Below are 23,214 nucleotides of genomic sequence, written 5' to 3'. Positions count from 1 at the left end.
CTCTCGCTCTGATCAAGCCTTCGAAAGCCAGCATCGCCAGGCACGCCTGCTGCCCGGGAGCAGCCTGCCGCACGCTGCCTCTCGCTGCACAGAAAGCTTTTCTGCGAAGAGGGTGTTCGGTATTTCGCAGGCAATTCCAAGCGTGCTTTAGCTGCCAAGGACACCACGTACAGCGAGACTCCGCATGCACTCAGCACTTTACAGATACGCAACAGCTGATGGGAACCGTGTGACTACTGTATTCTGTACAATAATGAGTATGAATCAAACCAAAGAGTTGACAGTACAACGAAAGAGTTAAAAGTGTTTTTCTTAAAAATTGTTTTGGACTTAGTATTGAACTGCTTTGACTAAAAAAAAAAAAGTAATAAAAATGCTGCTTTTTTCCTTGTCAGGCTGTAGCTTCAAAAAAAGCAATTAGTCCATCTTGATCACAGCCATCCAGAATTTCCAGAAGAAGAGGAACTTTAGTTTTCACATTAGTGCCTTTAAATTTAAATTTATCTATGAAGAGATCCGTGATCATACCTGCAAAGGTAAAAATCCCAAGATTTATTATTTGCCTTGTTTTCATTATGAGGTATCTCTACTTTTAAGTCATTCTTATATACCCACTATTCTAGTCGATTCGGGGTTTAGAGACAAGAACTCTTTCTAAACTTGATGTTTTAAACAATGATTTAATTTTAAACAAGCCCAAAACGCTGTCAGAACAGCCCGGATTCCAGCTCCATCCTGAAGCATGTATTTCTGCCTTAAATTACCCACATCTGAAACACTAAAGAGAGGAATTATCACAGGATGGGTAATGTGGGCTCTGCTTAGCGCTGTATACACACAGGCTTATTAAAGCCGGTGCCTGGCAGATTCCCCAGGCAGAAAGCTGTACAGGCAGCACCAGGGAAGGTTACATCGTTTCCTTCACTAAACTAGATGATCTAGGAGTCTCTCCACCCCATGTGCATTTTTCTGTTTTTCTGCCCTCTTGCAAAGCTTAACCACTCAGAACTTAATTGCTCATTTACCCTGTAAGCATTCTTAAATGCCATCCTGAATTTGAATACAATCCTTAATCATGTCCAGAAAGACAACGATCATCCAAATATAGGAAGCTATTAAACAAAAAATTGAAAAGTCACTGGCATATAATTCTGGTATTTTTGTTCTCAGTGACACGCTTGTGATGCCAAATCAATTTTAGAAGTTTTTGGGTGACCAGTTCTTGAGAACCTCAAGAGTTACTCAAATTTGTAGTAGCATACAAGCCATTTTCAGTATGTCCTAAGTTTTACTGCCTCACCTCTGACTTCAGATTTGTATGATCAAAACCATGATGTAACTATGCAGCCTCAGCTGTATGACCAAATGGACATCCATGCTTGGCATACCTATAGCTGTCCTGAAGCTACCCAAGCCCACCCACTTACCACATTATTTCAATCCTGCTAATACTGACTCCATAACTCTTTCAGTCATGTCCAGCATGCTCTCTGGACATTAAGCTGCATTTAAATAAAAGTTAGAACTGATCAACTCATCAACAAACCGTAAAGTCTCTCGAGATGTGCAGGTTGCCTCTTGTATTCCTCGAGCAGCTGATCTGCCTCTTCCAAAATGCTGCGGTACTTTGGTAGCAGGAAGTCCACATTTCCTTCATGAACTTGTAATTCCTCAAAGATATTTTAAATCATAAGAATTAAGAGCAGTTAAGCATCATAAGAGAGCATAAAAGCAAGAAGAGATTAAGCTTGGGTCTAACAGGAGGAAGTACTCTCAGAGGCAAGACAATCCCCTTCTAAACTGGCAAGAGTTATTTTCCAAGTGCCTCGTTTTCTAGCCGTCTGATGAAATGCCAGATGTTACTTGTCACTTTATAGACTAGATTTTCAAAATTCTGCATATTACAGCCTCCAGCTCTGAGTTCCTGCCAGAACAGGATCACACGCAGCCCAGCCCTCTGCAGAATCAAGACTGATGAAGGCTTAAAGCCTTCACCGGGCCTTCATTTTTAGAATAAGTAAACTCCTAGAAAGTATAGCACATGCTAAAGACTGAAGGTAAAAAGCAAACTCTGAAAGTAATCACTGAATTCGTGGCAGCAAAAAGTTTTAAAGACTTCTCTAAAATGCCCTGGGGTCTACCATCAGACCAGCTTCAGATGGTCGATAGTATAGATCTTTTTATCCTCCATAGAAAGACTGTTCTTGTCTAGATGAAAGGTAATTATGCTGTGCGTCGTGAACTTGCTGGGATAACAGCCTTCATCAATCATATTATTTTACTACCTATGAATAAGATATTAACCAAAAAATGACTGACAAAAAGACTTGTCAAAGATTTGCTGACTCAAAAAAGCCTACAAGCGAGATGTGCAACATCATTATTATTGTATAAACATAACATGCAGTAAGAATAAATTCTCTATTATTCTCTGCCTCTCAGATTTGCTAAATCAAGCCCAAGCAAAATACTTTCAGTGGTAATGAAGACACACGCTATTCTCACAGGCAGTCAGTTTTTTTTATTAACTACAGAACTCTGACAGCTGGTATTTGGTTCCCCCAAAGGACAAGAGAGAACTGGCTGCCCATTTTCACCCACTCCCCAAATAAATACCAAAAGACATGACGGCAAGTTGGCTGCTGGAAACAGTGCAAGAACTGAGACACACTGCCTAACTGGTACTTCCCAAAGACTAACCGTTGAGAAGGAGGGTATTAGATAGGGGGGTATTAAGGTATTAAGCAAAGAGTAAAAAGCAAATAATTCAGAAACTATGACACACTGCGATGAAGTTCCAAAGCAAAGAAGTCGCATCTGGCCTGGATGATCATTCTCAGATCTAAAAAACTTTTGAAGGTTAGTGGAAAGAGACACAGAAGGAACTGGAAAATAACAGCAGGCAGAAAGAGAACGTTAGGTGATAAAGCTGGCTGCCTTTTACTGTCCGATTTAGGCATCCTCAACATCAGTCAGTAATCCTACATGTTATTCACTAGCTACACAGCACAAATGGAAATTTGCCTCAAAGAAGTCTGTCTCCTGAATAATTAAAATACATGTTCTGGGAACAGAAACGGAACAGATACCAGTATGACACACATCTGACTTAAGCCATACAGCTTGGTATCTGACAGAGTAATACCGCATAAAAATCCCTTCATGGGAGTTCAGGTACTTACCCTTAAAGCATCTATTAAGTGAACCTTCTTGGCCAACAGCTGCTGATATTCTAATTTAGGGTGGATAAGCTTTAATGTGTGCCTCACAGATTCTTCATTTATGTCTAGTAGGGAGTGAAAAAAAACCCAAAAACCCAACAAGCAAATGAATACTACATATTCCATTTATGAGAATATAAAATGAAGTCAAGGACAACAAAACAGAAACAAAAGTTTTACCATATGATATGCTGAGATTAATCTTCCTTTTAGTAGCCTCTTTGGAAAGCACATCTTTTAGGATGGATATTGTAGAAATGTTGTCAGACTTGAAACATCCCTCACCTTTTCTATAAAGGAAGAAAAACTTTAAAAGAACAAACTTAAATGCACATCCATGCATTAGATTTGTCCCTACGTTCAAACAGAAGGCCTGTAAATCAATGCCCAAATCGAAGAAAACCACCTCTGTAAAGGTCGCAACGATTCTCCATGTATCGGGTGGCTCTATACACACCTACGTTATTCCCTTCTTCCCAGCGTAATCTTGACACAGAACAGTTTGTTCCAGTAAATAAGACACAGTGGTGTACACAAATCTTGAAGTTGTTATCCTTACTGTATGGCACAAAGGTCATTCAAGTGAGATTCCCGACTGTATTCATTCCTCCTAAGTTTTATCATTGCAATACCTTGAAGCAAAACAGCAAGCTTCGATACCAGAAGGGAGAAAAAATACTCTCCCTTTCCCCACAAAAAAATCACCACCCAACAGCTTTCTACATTATGAGTAGACAAGACGTATGGCAGGCTGGGAGCAGGCTGCAATCTGTACAACAATTATTTTTCCCCTGCTTTATAGTTCCATTTTCAGGTGGGCATATATGACTTGCTGAAGGAAGATGTAATTAATTTGAGAACACAGTATTAAACACAGAAATAGTATTTGAATTAATATAAATTGCAGAAAAAGGTTTTCAGCTCAATGCTTATCACGTTTTTGTTTGCATGTGCATTAAATACCTTTTAAGTTATTTCTGCTCCTCAAAACAAAAAAGGAAGTTAGAAAACAACAGGCATTACACAGTATTTTCACTATATTAGTTAGCTATGTTCCTTAAATTCTAAAAGCAAGCCATCATCTCAAAAAATCTATCAAGCCTTTCTGCCCTGGCAATTTTGTTTTTTGGACCAGCTTCAGAAAAACCCTATTCAAGTTACAGATGGCATCATTACCAGATAGTTCTCACTCCTGGCAAAGTTTGACAACCCTTTTTAAAAAGACTCCCGTCTTCTTTAATGGGAGTTTTGATGGGGATGAGAGTGGAGAGGTACATGTATGAAATGGTACTTGCAGACTGGTAAAGAATGAAAAAGACAAAAGGCCCAGCACAGTCACATTGCGCTTTAGTAATAATTGTATCTTACCTGTAAGTACTTTCAAGCTGTGTACCCAGGAAGGTGTTCTGAAAATAAAAGGTGATACTTTCTCCAGCGGGAGTCTTTTCAGGCACCTCAGGCAAGCAAAACACAACCCACGAGTGAATTTCAGCAAAGCTGAACTGGCCTTTGAGCGTCAGTGTATTCATGGGTCTGTGACATTATGAAATTAAAAAAAACAACCAACCAAACAAAAAACCAACAGTTAGTAATTATGATGGAAGGGCACTGTCACTGCACTGGTTATCCACATGAAAAAAGTTTAGTTCCACACAGTGGTTTCCTTTTAATCAACACCCTGTAGAAGGTCAGGTACCTTGCAAAGTAGTTAAGTGCTGTGGATTATGGCTACTTTTCAGTATTTCAAGAAGCTATGCAGACATTCAAATTTTATCTCCTACTTGGCATGTCAGAACTGGATAAGAAACTAGCTGGAAGGTTTTGACATACCTTGTTTCAAGCTGTTAAACCTGAAACTTATGACCATGGCAAATATGACTAAGAGCCTCAACGGCTTCCCATGCTGTAAACCACAGGCATAACACTTGTATCAAGAACGAGGCGCAATGGAGCTCATTTGCACACAAAAGCATTTGGTATCATTCCTTCAATCTATCAGCTTTGTTTTGAAGCAAAGCAATGCCTTGGTGGCAACAGAAGGTGTTAACTGAGGGTGGGGGAAAAATATCAAGTAGGAACTGCATAAAATACTGGGTTCCTAACAGAGAGATAAGCAGGGGTGGGGGAAGTCTTGGCTCAGTTCTGGAGCCAAATTAAGCTATAGGAAAAAATTACATTAAAAGGGTGGAGGGGAGAATGAGGCTGAAACTGAGCCTGTGGTTACTAGTACAGGGGAGCTTCCTTTCTACCACACCCTCAGCTCTATCAACACATGCGGCTACGCTATAACCCAGGTCAGTAAAATGAAAAATGACCTGAAAACAGGGATTAAGAACAACAAGGAAAGCAGGAACCCATCAAACCCACACATTCTGTCAGAAAACCCGTAAAATGGGCTCAAAACTGTAGGTTAGGAGTTAGAAATGACATACTCAAGTTCATAGAATCAATGTTGTAACAACCGGATTTTGACAGTTTTTCAAGAGAAAAAGGCATTGATTTTTTCTTTGCAAATACCTGTCGTGGTCAATAGAATGAGTTCTCTGATGAAGTGAAAGTGGTTTAATTTGATATTGATGAACTTGGCAGGTTTTTGGTTGAATCCTTGGTGTTACATATGCTTGAAGTGTCCCATACTGTCCTTCAATTGATCGAACCTGCAGAAATAAAAGCAGAGCCCAGAAAAAAGAACAAAAGGGAACAGATTAAGTTATCACGACTTGGAAAATTGGTGAGTACTCAAAATAGATTAAAGAAAGACTGTAGTACTTCAAGAATATTTAGAGTACTGTATTTACTTGATAGTGCTATTATAAATAGAGCAGATCAAAAATGTTTTAGAACTAGATGAAGTAGTGGCCAATGAAATGCTGCTGTATTAAATGAATGAAATTTTAAGTAAAGAAAAACCACTAACTTACTTTCTGATCAGTTAAAATAAAAAGTCTGTAATTTGTGTTGAATTCTTCAGTGGCTTGCCCTGGTTTTGGCTGGGATAGAGTTAATTTTCTTCTTAAACTGGTACAATGCTGTGTTTTGGACTTGGTATGAAAATAATGTTGATAACACACTCATGTTTTAGTTGTTGCTAAGTAGCGCTTGTGCTAAATCAAGGACTTTACAAGTTTCCTGTGTTGGCCAGTGAGCAGATGCACAAGAAGTCGGGATGGGACACAGCCAGGACAGCTGACCTCAACTGGCCAAAGGGATGTTCCAGACCATGGGATGTCATGTTTAGTATATAAACTGGGGGGAGCTGGCCTGGCCAATCTCTCCTTGGGGATTGGCTAGGCATCATTCAGCAGGTGGTGAGCAATTGTATAGTGCATCACTTAATTTCCACCCCCACCCACCTTGTTTCAGTCCTCTCTCTTTATCTCTCCTTTTCATTACAATTTTTGTCGCTGTTACTATTATGATTATTATTATGTTTTATTTCAATTGTTAAATTGTTCTTATCTCAACCCATGAGTTTTACCTTTTTTAGATTCCCCTCCCCATCCCACCACAGGGGCGTCAGGGAGTGAGCCGGCAGCTGCGTGGTACTTAGTTGCTGGCTGGGATTAAACCACCACAGGCCCCATTAGTATTGTTTTGGGTTTTCTTCAGTTATGGAAAAAATAACATTCTGTAGCAGTTAGGAGCCAAGAACAGATCAAAGAATTTAAGAGTAAACTGAATTTCACAATATGTGTTCACCTCTTCATAACATTCCTGAGCTATTTTTGGAAAAGTAAGGGGCCAGATTTAAGTTCAAGTCTCAGAATGCCCAACAAGCAGGACGTAAAAACACATTCAAGACACAGTGCGCACTCTCCACACCTCTGAGGACACAGCAATGCATCAATCACTTCTCTGCTGAGATCAGTTAGGCAGCCTGCAGTAAGAAGCCTGCCACTCACACAGAACTGCCAAGAAACAGGAGTGTCCCACCTACAGCACCAACACAGCCGTGAAAGTAGGCAGGAGAGCTACCGAAATAGCTTCGTAAAAACAAAAGAGCAGACCGGACTTCAAGTACAGGTTTGCTTTATAACCTTGGTTACACTTCTATTTTACAGGGTCTCAGAAGTCAAAAAAAGCACCGTTTTGTAGGAAGACATCCACATCAATGTTTTTAATAAAATCTAGTAAGTAAAGGATTCTCTTTGGCAGTAAAATCACCAAGACTTAAAGGCTGTATTGTCTGCATGTGCACAGACGAAATACATGAAAATGAGCTCCGGGTGGCAGGTGTAAATCACTGGAGACCCTCAATGTGTTGCAGCAAGGTGGCAGTAGAACATGCGCAGACTGAATCCATCATATCAGGATACAAATGCAACACTGGTAGTACAGTGTTTTGATAATACACTGTGTTATGATGACACACTACAGCAAGTTTATAAAGGCTTTTTTTGTGGGAGAGTGAAAAAAACCCTCTTTTTGTGTATCGTGAATGCATTTGAATAATTTTTTCTTGAGCTATTTACCTCTTTACCTAGCATCTTCAATATTACAGGTGGCCAGGGTCACAATACTAAATTAAGAGAACTGAGACACAGGGAGATAAAGAGACCTGCTCAGAACCAGTAAGCACACTAACAGCATTTCTTAAGAAGGGGACCTGGAAAATAAGAGTCTTAATTCTGCACACTAGGTCCATTATTGCAACCTCACCAAAAAACAGTTAACCACCCCCAGCTTCCCTACATTTGGTGCATCTTATGCAGGCTTAAATTTCTAATGGTAATCTTTTGACTGAGAGTTTTACATAAATGAACACATATCAGAATAGGAGGCTGTAGAGTTAGGCGACAACATGAAGAGAAAACATAGAGCCTGTGTGCATGTGGAGGACCTTCCTAATTATGACTTCCTTCCTTATTTCCCCTGGTGACAGCCACAAAACACGTGAATTTAGTGGATCATTAAAAATAAACCCCAAAACATTCACACGTCTTTAGTACAATAAACATAGAACAACAGGATTTGCTTCCTCTCCAAACCACAAATCCAGCCTATATTCCCTGGTTACTTCCCAGCATAACTTCCTTTAAACACTTCCAGGGACAAACAGTGCCAGAGCTTGCTTTCCCACACCTCTCTCCACCAAGTTCCATACACTGTCTCCAGAACCCAGTACTTTCACAATCTGCAATTTTCCAGCTGCTTTTGTCTTAGGGACACGCAAGAAGGATCCAGGCTCTCCCCTGAAGTAACACACTTTTAGAAGCCTCTGGAAACCCTACAGGAAAATATAAAGCCCCGGAGCAGAAGGTCCAGAGGAAACAAGAAGCAGCAGAAATTGGACTGATCATTCGCTCAGGGTAAGCGGTCAGTCTGGGCAAAGATCTCTCCATTCCTAAGCAAACATCCACATAACCATTAATTTATTACAGAAAATATTTTGGAGCATTTTACCTTAAGTTCAAGCCTTGTAGTATTTGCTTGGCATCGGTATGTTGCAAGAAGGAAGTTGCTATTTGGCTGTAAACAGCAAAAAACCAGAAAAATAGTAAGAAACAACTCTCTTGATTCACAAAAGCTCTACTGAGCTGTTTTAACCGTAGACATGTACAGCAAAGTTTCTGCTATTTATGTACAGCTATTTTACAAAAGTTAAATACAAAAAAGTAATCTTTGGTTCCCTTGAATATTCTGATTCATTTTAAGTATGGTAGAATTTAAAAGATTTCTCTATATAAGGAGAAATCAACTGAAGCCCCTTATAAGCTTTAATACCACCACAAAAATGACATAGGTATCTACTTTTCATCTGAAGAATGCATGTCAGCCTGCCCCACTCATCTGCAATACTAGTCCAACATCCAAAAACTAGTAACAGATCAGTAAGAAAACAAACCCCAAAAAGCTAAATTAATAATCATAAATTAAAAGAAACGTAAAATAAAAACTTGATTTCTCAAAGCTCCAGCGTAGACTAACGAATGTGCAAACAGCTCTTGAAACTAAAATACTTAAGAGGACTGTTACAAGGAAAAGGACTTCACAGATTCTGATAATGCTTAGGTAGTTCCTGGATTTCCCCCCTGGCCCTACGCATTATTAGTAACTTTGTAAGTAAGTTTATTATATAAAAAATGCACTTAAACATATGACTCCCCAAACAGCAGAATATTCACATTCTAAAGTGATTTTTAAGAGAGAAGCTAAGTATGAAATACAATGTTTTTCATCTACATTACTTTGAAGTAAATATACATATGTGTGTGATACTGGCAAATCCAGAGAAGGAAAAAGCAATCATGCATGTGTCTTTCGCATTCGCGATCAGGCAGAAAAAAAGCAAGCAGTTGCTCCTGGATCCTCTTGCACACGTTTAGCTTTGCCTTAGGTCAGCACCTGTTACTAACTCCTCATTCTGCAGCATCTCTAACAAAGCTGAGCTCTCCAAAATTACCAAATGAGTAATTTAACTCAATATATTTAATATATTACAAATATACAAGTCCCAATTCTATTTTTACCATACAGTATTAAGAGCTTTCATCATGCGATCTCTATAAATATCATCTTTTTTGTTTCACTTACCTCAGAATCACAGCTGCTAAAACTAACAACAGCAGAATTTTTATCCACATCCAGCAAGTCTATTGGGACATCACTCTGCAGAACACGTGAAGATGGGAAAATAAAGAGCTTAAGTGCCAGCGTAGCTTCTAATGCATTTATCTTCTAACTGTCATCACTTATTTTAATAAGGGAGAGGCAACGACTGCTTCATCCAACAGACATGCAGCTTACTACTTAATCCTGGAGTAACATGATGATCTTTTATTTCCTTATGGATTCCTGAACTCTTGTGTGTCCAGCTTACAACAACTACAGTATAAGATGTGCAATTATCTTTCGGACATGAAAGTATACTTCATTTACATGCCTGACAGATATGCATGATTGAAGTGTTCCCATGTTTCAATAGGGGGATTACAATATTCGTTCAAGAAATGAAGTATCTTCCTTTTAACATAATTGTTAATGATCCTTTTACTTACAGTAACGCTTCTGACACAGACTACTTCTTATCTAGATGTCATTTCACTAGAATTAAAATTAAATCTAACACTTTTAAAAATTAGATCAAAGGGTATTCAAATGATTAATTACTTAATTTGGTGCTGCTTTGTAACTCCACTAAGTATCAGGAAACACTGATAAATACACAACATACTTCTTAAAACAGAATTTTAAAAGCAGTTTCATTGTCTTCTCACAGCAGAGGAATACCAAATACTGCTTTCTATTTCTTTAAAGAAGAAGCCAGCTCTAAACTCTACAGTAAATTCAGGGATAGATTAAACAATTTTATTATTCCTCACTCAGCTATGGAAACAGCAGGTACTACAGAGCTGCATATTAGCTGTAGCTTCACAGTGCTCCAGTAACATCCTTAATAAAAATAAGATTTTTATTAAGAAGTGAAAAATAAAATCCGACAGTAGCACTCTCCCACGTGTTATGGCAAATTCACCTCACAAATTCCTCCTTGTCAAATTTTTCTCCCCATGTATATCCCAAAAGAAAGCAATTCAGTACCACCACTCTTTCTGACTACCAAAGATAACATTAATTGCTGCTGAGGCAGTAGGAGAAATAACTAATTAAGGTCACTCTACTTGGCAGGAGTATTTATCACCAACTGCACCCAAATCAGATGCTGTTCCACACTGAAAGTGCACAGGTGGCCCACACCCTTCTAAAATTAATTTTCTGCTACAGAGGATACTTAACTGGGAGAGTGAGAATCTGCGCCTCGTTTAGGATATAGTGAGTTAATCCATGTTTAAATAAGGAGGGACATGCGAAAACAAGTTACATAGAAGCCTGCTAGTGCAGCAGGCATTTTGGTCTATTTTGGTCATGTAACGTTGCTTTGTTCAATAAAGGTTTGAGTTGTATTTGGCCCCTAACAAGCCCTTACAACAGTTACTTGAACGTTACAAGGCTATACACTTCAATTCCCTCTTATAACAATGCAGACATTAAAAAAAACATATACTTCAGATACTGTAACTCAGCTTTTTGAAGCAGAAAGTCTCTGAATGTTTTATTTACATATCAAGAAAGCCAAGAAGAACAAAACCACACTCACCTGTACCAAGACATTATCTATAGCTGTCTGCACCTCCAAGATGAGGCTGTAGCTAGCATCATCCTTATTTAATGTAAACTTATCATTCACACTAAACGCAGGTACTGATGAAACAGCAGTACTGGACTGGGCAGACTGCTGGTATTTTTCACGTTCCTGAAGTACTTTAATCTGTAAGTGTTCCAACTCATTCCTAGAAAAGGGAAACCATATATAATGTCTTTGAAAAAGCAACTATAAAAGCTACCCCAGAAATTAAGTTGATTAAGCTTGCAAGGCAATCATGTTTATCTTCTGTCCACAATTTTCCAACCAGAAGTGACTGCTAACTCCCCTTCCATCTACATAAGAAAGATAAAAATTGAAGTCTATATGACATGAAAACGTAGCTTCTAGCATACCTTGCCAAGAGAGATTTCTATGAGTCACAGGAAAGGGCAACTTTTTTCCTTCAAGAGGACAACACATTTTGAATTATATGCTAATGACTATTTTCCTCCCATCATTTAGAGGCTATAAGCAGCATTGGAAGAAGGGAATCTTATCTTGCTGATACGGAGGATGAAGGCCATTAAGACACCATCATGTGAGGGCAAGATAAAAGAGAGACTGTGAAATGAGGCTGCTATTAATTTCTACTTTGAAAGGGCTTGACTCTACTTCCAGATACATTAACGATATAGAAAATCTAGTGAGATAGGAAGCAAAGATGACATTTCAGCTTTTAACATTTCAGTTCTTCTACTTAAATTTCTTTATAGTGCAATTACCTTAAGGATGAAATCTTGTTCTGCATTTCTTGACTTAATTTTAGTTCTTCACCTGATCCACCTTCTCTATGGACAGGTTCTGTGGTCAGTCCTGTCAGCCAGCCTAAACCAATATATGAAGTTTATATTCCTTATAAGCTATAAATACAAGACTTCACTCAGCTTTTGTATGTGCGGAGCAATGTTTGTTCCAGATACTGGGTAGAGAGAATCGAGACTTGAACTTAATCCGTTCTTTTTGCTGTTGTTAATCTAGACACTGAGCATGGTTTTTTATGGGTTTAATTCTTAACTTATAGATTGGAAATCATTACTTATTCTTTTTCATGAAGCACTTCGAACAATAAATCCCTCTGTGGCAGTTTTTAACCAAGCACTTAAGTATTTTCCCACCTCTCTTTCTCCAACAAAACCTTGAATAATTGGCAGTACTATAGTTGAAAACAAAACAAAAACAAAACCTGTGCAATGTGTTTACAGCAAACTGTATGTTGCACTGTGTGTTTTGAGACGGACTGCTGCCGGTTGAAGTGTGTGTATGGAATAATCATCTTTTTGTTTACTTAAATTACATTTACTTATAAAAGCAAATACTAAATGATTACACCCTGACACCTCAGGTATGATATATGGACTTGAACGGGCATTTATGGCTCTAGTTACCTCATCTAATGCATGCAGACAGTAAGATAGGATTATTATTTTAAAATGTACCAGAGAAGGTGGCATCCACAATCTTTCACATTCCTCAGCAAGCTACTTCAGGTACCAAAAAGGCCCAATAATGGAGCATAAACTTTAAAAAAAAATCCACAGAAATCCTACGCTGCCAGGCTTCAAATCTAACTTTTACTACTCTAAGGCAGTACTTTTCCTGATCTGCCAAGATCTGCCAAACTGAAATCTACTTCACATACTACCAGAGTTTACTTTTGAAAACCTGCTTTCACTTTTTTCCTTCTTCTATGATTCATGGATCTTTATAACGCTCCCGCTGAAAGAAGCCACAAAGGGCTTTGGCCACAGTATTGCTGCGGCCTATCATACCAAAACAATTCATATGACGTGAGGTATAAGAAACTTTTAATCATCCAGAGCCTATCCAAAAGAGCTTGAACATCATTACTTCTCAAATAACTGACAACTGCATCTTGCCAAAATACATGAATTTGAATACGAAAGGTTTCAGTAAGCTGATTTTTCAGCACTGAAGATAATCAAAGATAGAAAATTTACAATCTTTTAGCTCCCAGCAGTTAACATATGTAGCATATTTACCATGGCCTCTGCAACAGCCAGGCCAATAGCTCGAATCCTACAGAGGGGCTGCTGAGATGCCTCACATGGGGAAGCTTTATTTTCTACTGAAAGCAAAATCAGCCCCACTTAAAGCCCTGTGAAGCTGAAAGGGAAGGAAATTTATGTAAAAGGCAGGAAAACAACAACAGCAAAAAAACCGTATCATATTATTTTTAATACAAAAAATCATAAACAATTCCTTTGGACATAACATATTAGTTATTTCACCAGTTAGGCAGCAGTCTATTCCAGAGAATAACCAGCCACTGTGTGACATGGTGGAACACATTATGAGTACCTCACAATATAAAACCACAGTTTCAGTGTAGGAAACATTTTTTTGAAGTGTAAATATTAAATTAGAAGAGGTCTTTTGAACAAAACATTATCCTGGTTCCGATCAGAACAAAAACGTCAAAGAGATGTGAGCTGTGCTAGCAACATAGCCTGCTTCATTTTTATCACATCATCGTACATGACATTTACTACGTAAATGATAGGAAGCTTACCTGAGTATGTGGATGCTAGAATTTCATCATACCCATCTTTTCCTACACAGCCACCCTGGATTGATGCAATACTCTCTGACAAAGCCTTCAAATAAAAGACATTCAAGCAGAGGGAAATATCACTGCACTCATCGTAGAAGTCGGGGGGGGGGGGGTGTCGTGGAAGTTTAAGAGTTGTGCTCCTCCTATCTACCTACATAGATGTACAATATCTAGACCTACAAAAATCAGGGTGTTTTAACAAATGCATCCTGATTCTACTCTGCATAACAAAGACAAAAAAAAGCAGTTTAAATCAAAACACTGCTGGACAATATTTTTCCAGCAGGAATTTGCAATCTGACTGAAGGCTGAAATAATCTCTATGGATCAAATCTAGTATTTTAAACAAGTCATAACCAAAATAATTATGCTCAGTAAAGTCCTGAGAGCTTATTAGTATTTCACATATAAAACACAGATTATACATATCATAGGTTTGGTTTTTCACTGAGAGAGAAGCACTCTCTTAGATTTCACCCAGGAGATGCTTCAGCAGTCAACAGAGCCAGAACTTTTAACATACCCTCTACATAATTTTTATTTTTGCTCAAATCAAGACTACCCCCCTTTCTGGTTCTTAAATATTACAATATTGCTTTGGAGTTCCTATTGTCAACATTGGAGAGCTCATCAAATTAATAACAAACCACACATTTTAGTAGTGGTGGTCTAATAAGTTTTGAAATACAGATTATTTTTTTTTAATTCATTTTTACAGCAATGAAGAGTATGATGCAGGCTTACATGATCATATCGAAGGACAGGATCATCTGCATTCTCAAAGTTATAGATTTCTAGGACTCCATCATCTCGTCCAACAAGCAATTCTTTAACTCCATCTCCCAGAATGTCAAAACTATCAATACATAAGATACCTAATGAAAAAACCACACCAAACCCGTTTACTTCATTTGTATACATTTTTGACACAATAATACACAGGCCACATTCTGCTACACAGAAAGAGATTCTTAGTTATTTTTTAAGGTCTTATTCGTGCCATTTCTGATGAGCCCGCTAGAGGGGTGAAGTCTCTCACCTGTGCCTGTGGTTCAAGACTGAACGGTGGGTTTTACAGCAACCAATTCCAAATCAAAACCACTGAACAGAGACCCCTTCTGACGTTCAAATAGCCTGCTTCTGAGGCATTTCTTAATCTTCCTTCGTGAAACATTTCCCCAGATGAATTATTTCTCTGTCCACACTACTGTAACTTTGCCAGTTGAAGAAGCAAGCATTCTTTGTTTCCCATAATTGACTTCAAGCTATTGGTAAATGGACTACTACGAATTCTGACTAAAGCAACAGAAAGAGGGTTCTGACTTGTGCCAGACCTGGACCAGGTACTGCTACTTGACATGTTAACAGACAAACCCACTACTAGCACATGTGCATGTGGAACCAGCCTGTGACAACTAATCACATCTTGATAGGAAAGACAGTTAGGGTCTGGAAGAAGGAGAAAGCAGTGAAGAAAGTTTGTACGAGAATTAATAAGAAAAATGAGATGGAATTTAACTTTCATGACTCTTTCATATGAAAAGTAAGGATATACTAGGAAGTGTTTTAAGAAAATAATCTGGCGATACCTTTTATGAGATAATGAAAATTTTAAACACATACATACAAATACCCACACACCTCTCTCTCTGTTTTATTCCTGGTCTTCTCCTTTGCAAAGGAGGATGAGCCAATAGACACTGCAGAAGCAGCATACCAAGGCTAAAATAGGGAAAGTGTTATACTGCGCTCTAATCAATTAAGTCTCCTTGCGGAGCTTTAATGAAAGCCCTGTTCCATTTTCAGGGAAAAATGCTTACAATGGCTTTTTTTTTTTTTTTTAAGTAAAAAAAAAAAAAAAAAAAAAAAGTCTTGCAGGGAAGATGCTAACCTTTCCTCTGAAGACATTCTAAGACCACTGAACATCTAAAAAATTTGGCAGGTATATCTGCACTTAGAAATAGTCACCAAGATGATAAAAACATCAAGTAATCACATATGAATTAACTGTTCCAAATGTCACTTTAAAAATACTGTAAAAATGAAAGTATACTAAAGTACTCAAAATAATATGAACAGAAAACTCAGAGCAATACAAAATGATTAGAATTATTTATAAGAAGCGCAGAAGAATGAGAGTGTACCCATATTTATATCACATACTGACATAAGAATACTATGCCTCCAAAGTATCTATAGATTTCCCAATTACTATACTTGTAATAAAGCCTCAGATATGCTGAAAAGCTGGAGTGAGAGACTGAGACACATACCTCCTCTCTTTTTTTCATTTCCAATTTCCCACTTAGGTATAGGCTTGGAACCAGTAATCTGGGTAAGACCCAGTTTACCATCAGAAGTTCCATACACAATTTCTTCTCCAGAATCACCTAAACACATAAACTGAATTTAGAATTAATAAAATCAAGTACGCCAATTTTTTTATAAAATTTAAAGTATTGTGTAGTTACACTCTACAGCCGCAAGGAAAAAGAAAATACTAACATTAGTGTTGTGTAACAGAACCATCAGGCTTTAAAAACAAAAAGAAATACATGAAAACTGCACATGTTCTGATAATTTCTTTATGGCTGTCACTCTCCTGCATATGAATGACCCCCTGCACTGAAGTTCTGCCTAAAAAACATTCACAATCCAATATTTCAAATTTCAAAGACAGGCTATTAAATTGCCTTTACAGAAGAGAAGCAGAGATTCGTTCAGAACACACATCCAATAGTGAATGTTGTGTCAAGACTTGAGCAAATAAGAATTACTTTTCCAAACCAGCTCTGAATGTTGTTGTCACACAAACTTAACTGAAACTAAATTAAGCACCAGATTAACTCCCTAAAGCGATTTCGATCAGATTAGCAAGAAGGATGATCAAACTATTTTAAGCTTGATCCTTCCACACCTTAGTTTATGTAAGCTCTACTCAATATTCTCATCCATCCATGGATGGATGCAACTAGCGATTCTAGTTATGGAAAACCATGTGGAAGAGAAACCAAAGCCCCAAACCGACAAGGCCCCCAAAAGTCCAGTTCCTATCTACACAATGAGACCATCTTATATCTCACTGCTTTTGTAAGACTCTTTTGTATATATTTATTTGTATGTAAGAAATAACTCTACATAGCCAGTTTTCTGTCGTGTTTTTAACACCAGCTTAAAAATCAAGGAAAAATGTAATTAACAATACAAGCAATAAAAATTTTAGAATACAGTAAAATAACATGATTCAGTTACGTGTATATTCAAAATGGTGTTACCCCCATTTCCATTGTTTAGAGAGAGAACAGTAGGTGGTCCAGGGACTTCTACTTCATACAGTAAATCAGATCCCTAAAGACAAAAGAGAATCATCCTGAATGAGTTTTGTCAAAAAGAAAAAAAACCACAACCCAAAAAACAAACCCACAAACAAATCCACACCAACCAAAACAAAAAGAACACCAAACCACAAAACACCAAACACAAAACAAACTCAAACAAAACCCCACAAGCATAAGAACAAAATTATTATGGATAATATCAACTGATATGCTTCACTTACACAAACTCTCAATACCTATGGGAGAACCATTTCTAAGCCAAAACAGGGTGAAGTCTATATAAATAAAACATAGGACTCTTGAAAGGTGTTACTATTAAAAATAATCCACGAATCTGTCTGGCAAATAAATTTGTTAAACCACTTAATATCACTCAGACTTGTCTCAACAGTAATTAGTGAAAGCAAGAATTCCCAAACTGATAAGAGACCTACGCATTTAATTCCCTTATGCGAGCACTTTTAGTTAGAAGGGACCAATTTTTTATCTACTTCCACCAATAAATTCTGAAGCCTATTTATAGTGGGTTTATTAATTCTCATTTTACAAGTTTAGAAAAAAACCCCCCAGCATTATAGACAGTAACACTTCCAAGTAAGATACAGTATGCTTATCCTTATGATGTTTCAGCCATGCTAATAGGCTGATTTCCTTAAGAACTAGTCCAGTTCTATGGCATCAATACACAAAACATAAACAAGCAAGTATTCTGACCTGTAAAACTCTGAGGACTCTATCCTGACATGCAAGTACCGGTGTAATGCAATTCACTTTATCTACAGGAAGGCAGAGAACATCATTGATTTTATCTCCCGATAGGTAGTAGTGCTGGTCTTTGCAGTCGCAGTAATGGTTATAGATGTAGCTTGCACAAAGAAAGAGATCTGCTCCTGAAATATGCCTGAGAAAAAGAGAAGACTTCCTGCAGCATTTTCCAAGTATAGCTGCAGTGGTAAGTCTTTTAGCTTTACTATATTGCATGCACTATTGCTTGCAAATTCAAGGCATTAGTGGGCACCGCAAGCTGTTAAAAGTTTCTTATGAATGCTAAACCTACGTGATTTCTATAGTTCTCAAATTGTCTATTTTGTTTTCAGGTAAAATCCTAAGAATATCCTTACAGAAATTTCATTAATGTATTTTGATGATAATAATTCTTCTCAAGCCAGTTTGCAGCACCTTACAACACGATCAAAAAAAAAATTAAATTGTTCCTGCTCTGCTACAGGAAGGGTATATGGACATGATACACTATGGCTCCACTCACCTGCATTTGCACTGAGATGAGTGCCTCCAGACCCCTCCCAAGCCCCCCTACACTTTCTAAACTTCACCATGATTTTCTAAGTTCCTTCCTACGTGTTGTGTCACAAGCCAAAGCTGGACTGGCACTCAGTGTCACCTACAAGCATATAATATAGTAAAAAAAAATTTCATAAAACCATAAGCCAACAATCTGCTATGGCTATGAAGTGCAAAATACCGTACGTACATAGCTTTGATGCTTTCAGTAAGGTTAGTCTGAAATGAAAGAAACTGCTTCCCTCTTTTTGTGAAACCTCTAACTTCTGATCCTATAGCCACAAAAATTTTCTCTTGTGGTGTATTAAGAGCTCCTCCCAACTCCAGTCTTGCAATTTTTTGGCCTGGCAGTGTCTTGAACACTGGCTGTAAATAAAAAAGCCATTTTCATCATCACAGTATCATATTTATGGTAAACTTTTAACATAAAGGATAATAAATCTGCTTTACAATTTCTGGCAAAACTCAAGACATTTTGGATTACATGCAGACAAAAATAATCTGTACATTTCTCTTCAGAACCACAAAGTGACCAAGCTTTTTGTAAGTCAATAAATATAAAAAGCTGTAAAATATAATACGTTAAGATTTTATTATTTCAGTCTTATTTATCAATGGGAATATTCAGCACTGCTGGCAGCTTAAGTTTTTTGTTTGTCTGTGTTTTGGTTTTCCTTACAAAAGAACACCACACACACACTCACTCACTCGTTCCCTCCAACATGTTGCATTCTTGTTCCAGAAGACTACACAGATTTCTTTGCATTATACTACAGGTCCTTCTGAGCTAGCTATGAACTACCTTAAGGGGAACAAAAATTAATCATGAAGTGATAAAATTTTTTTAAGCTAGGCATAAGTCTAGGCTCGTAAAAAGCAATCAGTTTGTCAAAACCCCCTTGGGTGACTGACTTAGTGAATCACTGCAGGTTTTTGTCCAGGAACAGTAACCAAGTGTAGGCAAGGCTTCACCCCAACTGAACTGCAGAGCAAGAGATGTTCCTGTGCTGATACACGCTAGGGTCTGACTCCACAACCGCGGAGGACCACTTGCTTGTCCAGGCGTGAAATCACATGCCCTCGTCATGGCTAGGTATCAGTCCACAGCTCTGCCTAGACACTTTCCACAGGCACCTCACTTGCCATGTCAATAAAAACAGACTTTTGAAGTTCATTAGGAAGACTATTTAAAAAATAAAATGTTAAATGGAACATTTCCACTTACCACGGCTTCCCCTTTTTTTATGCCAAAACATGTAACGACCCCATCCTGATCTCCAACAACCACCTTCAAAAGCATAATACACCGTTATTTTTTATTACATGCAAAAATGTGTTTTTTAATAGTGCTCTTCCTGTCTGAATCGTATTTTCCTGCATATAAGTAAATTCTACATCACGTAATTTACACAGCTACCTGGTGGTATGCTTTAGGTTACATGCAGACAAAAACATTTTTAGATTTTTAGATGTCAGATGGGCTGCTACAGATGGGAGATGACAGCCGAGGTGCAGCAGCTGAACCCACAGACAGCACTTACAACCCCATTTCTGCTTCTACATACAAACGCCAGCAGCCATCAGGCGCAGCGCTCCAGAAAGGCGGATTTAGGAGCTGTTGTATTGTTGCATTGAGAATTTATTATGAAAACCAAAACCAGACTGTCATTTCTACTGAGTTTTCCTAAGTTTCCTTAAGGAAAATTTAAAAGGATGTATTTAATCTCTAAGAAGTGTTAGCAAAACAGAAAAAGAGAAATAAGCAGGAGCTTCCTTGTGGTTTCAGCGATGCCTGAAGCTCGGAAAAATCCTTACTGCTCCTGGCAGTTTTCCAGACACAAATTCAGCCTTTTTTCCCCCCTATTTTCCCAAGCGTGTCGCAGCGCCGTGGCTGCCCCCGTGAGGAGCCCCCTCAGCCCCCGAGCGGAGCGGGCCGCTGGGCCGAGGGCGGGCCAGGCCCGCTACCTTCTGCGTCGCTTTCCGCCCCGACGCGGGGAGCAGCCTCATGGTCTTCTGGGCCGTCACCCCCACCTGCGGGAGACACGCTCGTTACCGGGGACGGGGCCGCGGGGCCCACCCGCCCCGGGCCGGCCCTGCCGAGGCGGCTCGGGCGGCCCGCCCGGCCCCGGCCCCCGGCAGCCGCCTCCCCGCCTCGGTCCCACCGTTCACCCCGGCGGCGCCGCCGGCAGCCCGGGCCCACCTGCAGGTAGTCGACGCGGGCCAGGCTGAGCTCCATGGCGACGGCGGGGAGCGGCCGCGGCGCCCCGCAGCTCCCGTCACCGCGGCAACTCGGCCGGCCCCCAGCCGCCCGCCCATTGGCCAGGCCTGGGGGCGGGGGGCGGGCCAGCGGCGCGGCGTGCGCCGCCATTGGGCAGAGCGCTCCCGAGCGGCCGGCGGCCCGGGGCGGTGGGGCCCCCGCGGGTCCCGGGCCGCAGTACCGAGCGAGGGGCAAGACAGGCAGCACCGGTACAGTCGGAATATTTTATTGAACAATGAAGCATCGGAGGCATCATTTAGAACAGTGTAACAAAATAGCAGCCCTGCTTCGGGTCCGAGTTAAAAAAAAAAAAAATCCTCTCTCCCATGGAAAGAGGCGCTCCGCCGGGCGGGGGCGGTAGGCACGTTGCCTTCCAAAGTTTTGTTTTTTTTCTTTAGAAAAAAAAAATTAGTCCTTATTCTTGAAAGTAAATACCTTAAGAAAGGGTAGTTGTGGGTGCATGTATATACATACATATTAAACCGTGCCACTACGGTTCCATTCGCACTTAGGTACCTGAATGGCAAGCGCTCCTTGTACACACACCACGAGTACTTGGCCCACACACGTTACTACCACACATTACTACCACTGCTACCCCTGAACAGAGAGCCCGAGTAATCCTCCACCGATCTCTAGCCCATTTATTGTACCACGAAAAATCCCGTTTGTACCTCGTTGCTGCAAGGAACTGAGCACTACACGCTGTACCTGTTATTTTCATTTTTTCTTGCAAATTTAGCGCAAAGAATTCTTAGTATGTATTCATGAACCAGCAGTTGATACCATTATACCTTTTTAATGCATAAATGCAAACAAAAAAACCCCAAAAGGCAGTCCTTGCTTTTAGATTATTAAAATGAAGAGCGCGATCTTTTTTCTGGTGAGTTAATAAAATTTCCTAAGACTAAATTCCAGAGAAGCTGTACATAAAGTTATTTAGTGCTAAAAATCTACAATACATTTTTCAAGTATAAGATACTGAAATATTATTGCCAATAAATAGTTGTGCTGTAGTCAAAGCCATGGTTCCGGTGTTGAATCATTCACACCTCAGCATATTAGGATTTAGTTTCTCACTGAGTTTATGGATTAAAATCGCCAACTCTTCTGTTGCTTGGGACTTATCCTCCAAAAGTTCATAGCGAAGGCTGGAGATATCCTGTTTGATTTCCTTTAATTCACCTGTATTAACAATTGAAAGAAATACTCGTTAGCAAGCTCCCTCTTTCACTACCATTCTGTTCAGTCACATCAGCACGTATTTCAGATTATCATCTCAAAATGTCGAGGAGACCAGGTGCTGGGGTGGGCAGGAGGCTTCACCTCTTCCACAATCTCAAGATGTGTGTCTGTCTCCACCCCTAAACAATACTGAAGGTATTTTAATAGTCCCTTGAACTCTAAAGTTGCGCTCCACGTGTATACAGAACATCAAAGATTCCAAAAGCACTTTACATAGGTTAATGAATTAATCACAGCAACACTGCTGAACAGCTGGGAAATATTAGTATCCCGCTTTTAGAGAGAAAAGGCAAAGAGTTTTTTTTGAAGTGGTGTGCCAAGATCACACAGGAAAAGTGGCAGAGCTGGCAGTAAAACTCACAGCTTCTGAGTCTCTCTCCTCTTCCTTACCAACACCCTTTGAATTAGAAAAAGTCAACCAATTTAAAATGATGTTACAGTTTGACACACACACAAAACCCATACATTTAAATGAAAACAATTGTGAAGGCCTGGCTCATAACAAGCAAGAGCACGCTTTCCGTTATGGGATATTCAGCTCAAGAGCAGAAGCTTTTTAAAAAATATTCAAACACTGTTCTTCCAGCAAGCGTGAGTTATGTGAATTCTTATGCAATAGCCACCGCAGGAAATGATCTGTCACGTATGAAATCAAAGACTATGAAAAAATACCTAAATTCTCCAGTGATGCAAAATAGGGAAAAATCCCTAGACTTGCGTTAAAATAGCTGCAGTACATAAGAATGCCGAAGCTCTCTATTTAGAATACAGCAGACTTCAAAAATTGTATCTTCAAAGGATGGCTCTATACTTTGGGTACCAATGAGATGGGCATGACACAGAGAGCGCTACCTCTGCTATGCAGCTGAAGACTGAGGTTCAGGGGTTAGCTGACTTGCTCAGAGTGGACTTTCCTCTGTGAAGACTGGTGATAAAGCAAGAACCATGATGCCCATGAACCATGATGCTTCTGCACCACCTTGCTTATCTAAAGACATATATGCTGATACCAAACAGGCATTGGGGAACTAGGAGACTTGCATGTCCCTGGTGAGGGAAGAGTCTTTTCATCATCACTAGATAGATGATTTCCCCCACCACAGAGTGGGGAACAGGAGGAAAGCTGTGGGAAATCA

At 39.3% G+C, this 23,214-nt stretch overlaps 2 protein-coding genes across 4 annotated transcripts in view; both read right to left on the bottom strand.

The window, feature by feature from the left end:
- Positions 1 to 216: 216 nt before the first annotated feature.
- Positions 217 to 20,879, bottom strand: BBS7 (Bardet-Biedl syndrome 7). Its single transcript, XM_055725913.1, has 19 exons — positions 20,777 to 20,879; positions 20,542 to 20,607; positions 19,802 to 19,864; positions 18,767 to 18,942; positions 17,989 to 18,175; positions 17,212 to 17,284; positions 16,210 to 16,326; positions 14,681 to 14,811; positions 13,895 to 13,979; positions 12,087 to 12,189; positions 11,317 to 11,509; positions 9,756 to 9,830; positions 8,625 to 8,690; positions 5,739 to 5,878; positions 4,590 to 4,754; positions 3,402 to 3,511; positions 3,183 to 3,286; positions 1,547 to 1,670; positions 217 to 528 (listed from the first exon to the last, which is right to left on the bottom strand). The coding sequence occupies exons 1-19, from the start codon at positions 20,810 to 20,812 to the stop codon at positions 392 to 394; spliced, it is 2,151 nt and encodes a 716-aa protein (XP_055581888.1). The 5' UTR covers positions 20,813 to 20,879; the 3' UTR covers positions 217 to 391.
- A 358-nt stretch (positions 20,880 to 21,237) lies between these two features.
- Positions 21,238 to 23,214, bottom strand: part of TRPC3 (transient receptor potential cation channel subfamily C member 3) — a 44,772-nt gene continuing 42,795 nt past the window's right edge. For 2 of the 3 annotated variants that reach the window (XM_055725895.1, XM_055725889.1), the window contains exon 12: positions 21,238 to 22,018. In XM_055725895.1, coding sequence (XP_055581870.1) covers positions 21,876 to 22,018 — 143 coding nt within the window. In that variant the 3' untranslated portion in view covers positions 21,238 to 21,875. Of the gene's footprint in view, positions 22,019 to 22,439; positions 22,476 to 23,214 lie in introns of all 3 variants that reach the window. The other variant, XM_055725903.1, reaches the window with a different exon arrangement.

The sequence above is a fragment of the Falco cherrug genome, chromosome 1 (assembly GCF_023634085.1).
Source record: "Falco cherrug isolate bFalChe1 chromosome 1, bFalChe1.pri, whole genome shotgun sequence".
Lineage (NCBI taxonomy): Eukaryota > Metazoa > Chordata > Aves > Falconiformes > Falconidae > Falco > Falco cherrug.
The sequence above is the reverse complement of the archived record's forward strand: the minus strand, read 5'-3'. Positions and strand labels throughout refer to the sequence as shown.